This window comes from Lolium perenne, chromosome 2 (genome assembly GCF_019359855.2).
Source record: "Lolium perenne isolate Kyuss_39 chromosome 2, Kyuss_2.0, whole genome shotgun sequence".
Lineage (NCBI taxonomy): Eukaryota > Viridiplantae > Streptophyta > Magnoliopsida > Poales > Poaceae > Lolium > Lolium perenne.
Genome location: NC_067245.2, coordinates 261,617,911 through 261,626,076, shown reverse-complemented (window position 1 = coordinate 261,626,076; position 8,166 = coordinate 261,617,911). Strand labels below are relative to the sequence as shown.

Here is an 8,166-nt window from a genome sequence, read left to right as displayed (position 1 = left end):
AGGATTGCCTTTGGAATAACTGAATGGTGCTACTCAGATTCCCGTGGATTGGATTCCTATGCCTCAATCCCACATGATTTTGAATATCCATTCCAAACACCTTCTAAGGCATACTCACGAGGGACCAATGCGCATTCATGTGTTTTTCCTATATTTCACCCAAGGACTATTCCGGCATTCTTCGGCCCGTTTGGTTTAAAGAGAATTAACGTGGAGCAGGAGGTATTGATAGAGAATTGAACTGTATTCCCTGCCATTCCATATCAATCCCTGCCAGCTGGGGTCTAACCGAACGGGGCCTTCATGTTTTTTACAATCCTCTATTTTGCACCGACAAACATGTCAGATTCCCTTGTTTTTCCTATCTATGTGTTTTCCAATCCGTGATCCAAAAGGCCCTTTGGATATCTCCAACGCCACTACACATTTGGCCTGGACGTGTCTATTCGTTTATGGGTAGAAAGAGGGCAAGGCCCGATGACATGACCCATTTTGTGGCATGTACGTTATTCTATCCGTACGCACCCAATTTCATCCTAAAATTGGGTTGAATTATGTCCACACAGACATGCTGCAAATACCTCGTGTGTCCTCTTGCATCCTCCTGAGCCCGCCTACATATGACACAGACCAGTCCATCCTCTCTCTCCCTATCCTCTCTCCCACCGTGATTTACACCCCCTCCTATCTGTCGTCGGGTTGCGGCCACCAGCATTCTTGTCCAATTTTCCACCCGCCACTGCAGATAGCCAGAGTAGTTTAGGTGCCAGCAGATGAGTTCACTCCTTGGAGAGATCGTTGAGGTTGTTCTATGTCATTGGCCACGCAGTCACCGCCACCTCAATCCACACCTTCATAGGACGAGCTCGACTTCAATGTTTGTGCTCCCATTTCCAGCCAGGACAGGTTGCCATCTTCCTTTGTAGGCCCTCTTCCATTTCCACAAACTACGCCTCCTACAAGGTGTTTAGCCGATTGCATGCCTCGTTTTGAGGCATGAGTGATTCACACTTTGTCTCAGAGAAGGCTCTAGTGACATATACGTGAGCTTCTGTTTCATTTTTTACTTGCGTAGATCATGCCTGCCAACTTTGAGGAGTTTTTCACAACCATTTCATTGATACATCGTCTTATGATGACTCCGATGATTATACCGATCTCATCCATGATCACAATGAAAAGTAGCATCCGAGGTTCACGGCTCGGTAAAGGGACATGTAGCCGCATTGGTTCATAAACCAAAAGCCGACCATGTCCAACTCTTCACCGACTACTTCCGTCGTGCCAACGCACTATACCCTGCCTATATGTTTCGACGATGTTTCCAGGTGCCAAAACCGGTTTTCATGTGTCTTTTGGAGAGAGTGAGGGCTTATGATGGTTACTTCCTATGCAAGACAATGTTGTTCGTAAGATAAGATTTTTCTCTTATCTGAAATGCACTGCATCTGTTAGGCTGGTTACATATGGAGTTTCCGGTGATCTAGTTGATGAGTACATGCGTATATGCATATGAGAGAATCTGCATGGCTTGAATCAATGCACAACATCTTTAAAGTTGTGGTCCAGGTGTTTGGTAGAGAATATTTGAGAGATCCAAATGCTACCGACACAACTAGATCGCGAACAATTAACAAGTCAGGAGGGCTTCCTAGGATGCTTGGAAGAATACATTGCATGCAATGGGAGTGTAAAAACTATCCATTTGCTTGACAGTGGCAATATACGAGAACATGTTGGAGAGTACACAATCATATTTGAGGTTGTTACATCACACAATCTTTGGATTTGATACTCTTTGTTTGGCATGATAGGTTCTCACAATAACATCAATGTGGTTCAACGCTCTCCGGTGTTTTCTAAGCTTGAAGAAGGCTATTCTCTAGTGACAATTTGTGAGATCAATGACCATTAGTATAATAAAGAGTACTATATCTAGCTAATGATATCTATCCACCGTGTTCTACATTTGTGAAGAATCCTCAGTCCCGAAGAAGAGAAAAGGGCTTGATTTGTTAAAGAATAAGAGAGTGCTAGGAAAGATGTGGAGCGGGCATTCGGCGTGCGCCAAACTCGTTAGGACATTGTCCGGCATCCTTCTACAACATGGAAGGTGGAAACAATATATGAGGCAATGATTGTTTGTGTAATCATGCACATCATAATTGATGTGGATGTGTGTGATAATCCAATCAATCCAGGGGGATTTGGTTGAGCCCATGGCAACATTCCAACAGTTTCTTCATGTGCATCATGGAATCTGTGATGGGGCAACTCACATTCAACATCAAAATGGTTTGGTTGAGCATATATAGAATCACGTAGCAACCACTAGTCCTCACATCTCATTTAATTTGATTTTAATTGATTGTGTGAATTCTGTTTTCATTTATTTGGTTGTGAACTATGTTGTTTTATATGAACTATGTGTATAACTATCCGATATTGTGGAATATTTTAATTATGGCCAAATGACAGAAATAGTAAAAAGTTTTTTTTTTCTGGCATTGCGTGTGCGGTGGTTCTTTTGTATCCGAAGAAATATCCAAACAACCCAAAATAGTCGCAGCTTCTGTCCAAAATGAGTGACAGCGTTTGAGATGCGTTTGCGGTGTCGCTATATAACTCAGTCGCCGGTAAGGCTAGTGTGTTGTCCACACGCCGGTACGCACCACGTAGGATCGACGGCCCCTGCCTGCGCTCGTCCGCAGCTCGCCGCCGGACGCCTCCGCCACCATCCAGCCAGCAGGTACAGAGCCGGTATTCCTAGCTTCAGATTCAGACTGTACAAGGAGATCGCAGCTTTTGTGTTTCCTTGCCGAACTCTTTTCTTCCGTCATATAGTGCGATGATCTAAGTTGAATGGTTTGATGATTTTGTGTTGACTCTATTTCCTTCTAAAATTCTGACCAACTTTTGCTGCTCGATCCATCCGAGCGTCTGTATATCTGGACTCTTTGAGTTCTGTTTCCAGCGCGAGATGTTCTCGTTGCCGGGGAGCAGCTCTGGCTGTGCTTTGTGTGGTCGTGTGTACGCAAGCTGATCTCTCGGTTTCAGTCAAATAGTTCTATGGGAGCAGAGATGATGTTCATCTCTGTCCACCATTTTCCCTCTCCTTTTGTGACGTGCTCCTCAGTCACTCACTTCTCTTTCCCAGCGACCTTGGTTCTTTGTTCTTGACTTGTTGTCCTTTCGGTTGGAGCAGGTGATGTGAGATTATTTTAATTTGTCCCAACTTTTCGATTGGAATCTATTCCAGTCAAGAAAAATATTGTAACTTTTTCGTGCCAATGAATAGATGTTCAAAATCATTGACTCCAGAGCTCAAAATACTTCCATTGCTAGTAACATCACTTGCACTTGTCATGTCATGATCACTTCCGTTTCACTGATAACTCCTTCTGACGCCACCTCTGATCTGACGCCGGCGAAAATGTTTTCCCCAAAGAATCAGGAGCGGCCGGCGGAGGAAGGGACCCCAGGCCACCGCGGCGCCGCGGGCTCGCCATGGCGCTCCGCCAGCGGGACGCTGCCGGCGAAGGCAAAGAGGAGCCAGCCGAGCTGTACGGTGACGGCGACGGCGACGGCGCCGAGGCGGGGCAGCCCGCGCACGCGAGAGGCCCCGTGCCGAAGTGGTCGGAGCAGCTGACGGCGCGCGGCCTGGTGGTAGCCGCGACCGTCGGCATCATGTACAGCGTCATCGTGATGAAGCTCAACCTCACCACGGGGCTCGACCCCACCCTCAACGTCTCCGCCGCGCTCATCTCCTTCGTCATCCTCCGCGTCTGGACGCAGGCGACGGCCCGCCTCGGCTTCGCCGTCCGCCCGCTCACGCGCCAGGAGAACACCGTCATCCAGACATGCGCCGTCGCCTGCTACGGCATCAGCTCCGCCGGTCAGGACCACGCGTCACCCACTTTGCTTGTCAAGTGGAGACCTTTGGATTTTGATGCGTTCTTGGATTTTTCCCTGTTCAATTCCCAGGTGGGTTTGGGTCCTATCTGCTTGGGCTCAGCAAGAAGACCTACGAGGCGGCGGGGACGGACATCGAGGGCAACGTGGGATGGAAAGAGCCCGGCATCGGCTGGATGACCGGCTACCTCTTCGCCGTCAGCTTCGTCGGGATCCTCGCGCTCGTCCCTCTCAGAAAGGTTGGTGACATCTCCCACGCAACAGATTTTGCCTTCCAAATCACGCCGCTCTTAGCTAAGAAGAACTGTGAGTTTGCCTTTCGTCCCCAATTTTGTTCCTTTGCATAGTGGCCAAGTGGTCATCAGCTCCTTTGGCATTTTCGTTTCTTCTTTCCGTAGTGTTAGGTGTTGTAGTTGTAGCCATGTGCCTGACGGATTATATAAGCTGAAATAAACCACGATTTGCGTCGGTGTTGTTAGGTGTTCACGTGAACGCTAGAGTTCCCTGATTTTCAGACTGTTTGGTCGCCACACTGCATTTAGCAGTTTAGCTAACTAGCTAAGTTATTCTAATCATACATTAGTCTTGCCAAAGCTTTTCGGCAACAAAGTCCCACCGTCTATGATCAGTCTACTGAGATTTTCTTATATCAATCGATGTGAAAGGGGCAACTTCAGTTTACTAAAAACTGCAACTTGCACTTTTTCACCCAGTTGCACGTTGCAAGTCAGTAAACGGACGTTGCAGTTTTCACGAGACTTAAAAAAATCTCAATCAGCTGAGAATCAGCAAAACAGTAAACACACTCGCTAATTTATGGCTCTATGGACTATGGTCTACAGGATTGTTTTGTTGAAGCCTAATACTGGACAAGTTTGTCAAACTTGTGCTAAGAATAATAAAGCCACAACATGCATTGCTTCAGTTAAAGGCTAAGAACAGGCAAGTATGGCAAACTTGTTAGCCTAACTTGTGGCAAGAAAAATAGAGCCATGACATGCAGTACTTCCGCTAAACAAAATGCTAGATACTTCGCCTGTGGTTTTCGTACATATTTTTAAAATTTACTATGCATTTTGAAAAGTTAAGGACGATTTTTCGTTCGAACTTTCGGTTGCAATTAAACTGCGCTGAATCCAAAGAATAGTCTTAAGCAAAAAAGTAATGTCTACAGTTGTGCACCATTCACGGCTGTGTACCGGGTCAGTTGGCTTATCAGGTTGTGAGCCCTTTCAAACTGAATGTAATCCCTACATAGCTTTTCATTGTTACGTTACAACTACTCAAGTTGTTTGACATCACCTGTAAATGAACAATTCAATTTGAAGCATAATTTTGGATGGAACTATGTAAAATTTCAGATTTTGGTGATTGACTACAAATTAACTTACCCAAGCGGAACTGCAACTGCCGTGCTTATAAATGGATTTCATGCGCCTCAGGGAGATGATGTGGCAAAGTACGCGGTTCTCTAGCATAAGCAATGGTCTGCAGAATCAACCTTTTCTTACCATTTTAGTAAATTTAATGTTTTGTTTCTTAATGTCAGGATGCAAGTGAAAGGATTCACAAAATACTTTGTAATCAGCTTCTTCTGGAGCTTTTTCCAATGGTTTTATTCTGGTGGAGATAAATGTGGGTTTTCGCAGTTTCCCACTCTTGGACTACGAGCAAGGAAACAAACGTAATACCTGTCACTTCACTTACTATTATGATCCATTATCTACTAAATCACTAGTAACAGTTTGACACAATTGAATTTATGATGGGGTGCCAGGTTCTTCTTTGATTTCAACCTCACATATGTTGGGGCAGGGATGATTTGCCCCCACCTTATCAATATATCTCTCCTTCTCGGTTCTATTCTCTCCTATGGTATAATGTGGCCACTGATTTCTGATCTGAAAGGGAACTGGTATCCAGCAGATTTACCAGAAAGCAGCATGAGAAGCCTGCAAGGTTACAAGGTTTGTTTCTCAATTTTATTTGTTGATATGTGTGTGATTTACAATCCTTCCTTTCTTACCTTCTCTTATTCTCAGGCATTCATTTGCATAGCTCTCATCCTAGGAGATGGCATGTACAATTTTGCAAAGATTATTGTATCAACCATTTGGAGTATAGTTGACAAATCAGAAAAGAAGAAGACCAAGAAAGGTAAACATCTTAAAGTACAACCTTTTGACGTATTGATGATCTGACATGGGGTTCATTATGCTTCCAGAGGAAGATATTCTCTCGCTGGATGACCTCCATCGCAATGAAGTTTTTACGAGAGAGAGTCTTCCTAATTGGATAGCCTTCTTGGGTTATTTTGGATTATCGCTCGTTGCTGTTATTACTATTCCCTTGATGTTCCCTGAGATAAAGTGGTACTATGCTATCATAGCATACATATTGGCTCCTGCCCTGGGTTTCTCCAATGCCTACGGATCCGGCCTTACTGACATCAACATGGCCTTCAACTATGGAAAAGTTGCTCTACTCATTCTTGCAGCCACTGCTGGAAAAGAACATGGTGTAGTTGCTGGGATGGTAGGCTGTGGTATGGTGAAATCTATCGCATCGATATCTTCTGATCTGATGCAGGATTTCAAAACTGGGCATCTTACATTAACATCACCTAGATCAATGCTTATTGCTCAGATTGTTGGTACCATCATGGGATGTGTCATCGCGCCGCTGGCATTCTTTGTGTTCTACAATGCCTTTGACATAGGCAACCTGAATGGGCCCTGGAAGGCACCGTATGCTCTAATATACCGAAACATCGCAATTCTTGGAGTCGAGGGCTTCTCTGCTCTGCCCAAACACTGCTTGCAGCTGTGCTGTGGATTCTTTGCCTTTGCACTGGTGGCCAACCTGATGAGGGATTTCCTCCCGCGGAAGTATGGCAAATGGATTCCCTTACCCATGGCAATGGGGTTTCCATTCCTTGTTGGCGCGAGCTTTGCCATCGACATGTGTGTCGGGACCTTGATAGTTTATATCTGGCACAAGATTGACAAAAGCAAAGCAGTGCATATGGTGCCGGCAGTTGCTTCTGGTTTTATCTGCGGAGATGGACTCTGGATCTTCCCAGCTTCCTTGCTTTCACTGGCCAAGATCACTCCACCAATGTGCATGGCGTTTGAATCTACCCGGTAGATGAATATCATGCATGAGGTTAGTCGCTGGGAATCTTTGTATCTGTGTCGCTAAAAACTTGCCTTACAGAACTTTGCATCTAGTTTTGGGTATAACTTAGTTGTAGCTTTACGTTTTACAGGTAAAAGGGTGTTTGTCCCCTTTTGGTTTCCTAAATGTTGCAAAACCACTGAGATACCGAGATGTTTGCCTCACCATCAGTTTCTTAATGAAACTGGGAACCCTTGTGGGGTTCCTTCAATCAATCAAAAAAAAAAAAAAGAGGTTAGTCGCAGTTCAATGGCTGAGATTTTGCATGCTAGGGTGAATAATAAGCTGAATGGTAAATCCACAGGATGTAAAATTGTAAGAAGTGTCTTTCAGGAGCAGCTAATCCAATTGTCAAATACAAGTTTCCAGCTGTTCTCTGCAGAAATCATCATCGGATATAAACCAGTGAGTGTGCGTTGTCAGTTGACTGACATGACGGTGTGTATAAATTGATCAGTGTAAGACCGGGTATTAAGACAGAAGTGCCGTCTCAAATTCAACAAAACAACCCAAATGAGTTACCTATTCGAACACTGAAGAAATGCAATTATCTTTGTGTGGCAAAGTTTTTTTCAACGTGAAGTGCCTATATATCAGCACTCCCTTGTACAGACGTACAGTATCTCGGATTCTCAGTTAGCGAAACCCCTCCCTGGCAATCGATCGCTGGAGCGATCACTTTCCTTGGCGCGGCAGCGCTCGCGCCATGCGCGAAATCAATTCCCTTTTTGTCTTGTAGTGTTTAATTACGTTCACATGTAGCTTTATGTTCACACTAACAACTCATGTTCTCACTTGCATATTGCATACAACCAAGAGCGTTCACACTGCATGCATGCATAAAATATCTCATGGGTTTGCATTTAATGAGCCAACTTTTCAGCATGAGACTAGCTCTAACAAGTTTCTGCATGCATGCACAGAGCATCTTGCTCTTTTTTTCAGCACGACGCATACTTTCAATTCTCTTTATTTGCAATTCCCTTTTGACAATTCTCTTTTTTTGCAATTCCCTTTATGTTGTTATTTCGTACGGTAATTCATGTTTTTCTGGATTAATTTTTATAATTCCCTTTT

The 8,166-nt window shown here is 44.5% G+C and overlaps 1 protein-coding gene across 3 annotated transcripts; it reads left to right on the top strand.

Moving 5' to 3' along the window:
• Positions 1–2,590: 2,590 nt before the first annotated feature.
• On the top strand, positions 2,591–7,474 carry LOC127335781 (probable metal-nicotianamine transporter YSL9). 3 transcript variants are annotated; one of them, XM_071826647.1, is made up of 9 exons: positions 2,591–2,749; positions 3,449–3,895; positions 3,985–4,151; positions 5,274–5,371; positions 5,462–5,596; positions 5,690–5,879; positions 5,955–6,069; positions 6,137–7,077; positions 7,181–7,474. In XM_071826647.1, exons 2-8 carry the CDS (start codon positions 3,508–3,510, stop codon positions 7,057–7,059), a joined length of 2,016 nt encoding a protein of 671 aa, XP_071682748.1. In that variant the 5' UTR covers positions 2,591–2,749; positions 3,449–3,507; the 3' UTR covers positions 7,060–7,077; positions 7,181–7,474. The 3 variants fall into 3 exon arrangements, with proteins under 3 accessions (XP_071682748.1, XP_051218470.1, XP_071682749.1); XM_051362510.1 differs by lacking the exon at positions 7,181–7,474 and having other exon boundaries at positions 6,137–7,141; XM_071826648.1 differs by lacking the exon at positions 7,181–7,474 and having other exon boundaries at positions 2,625–2,749; positions 3,455–3,895; positions 6,137–7,141.
• The last annotated feature ends 692 nt before the right edge of the window (positions 7,475–8,166 follow it).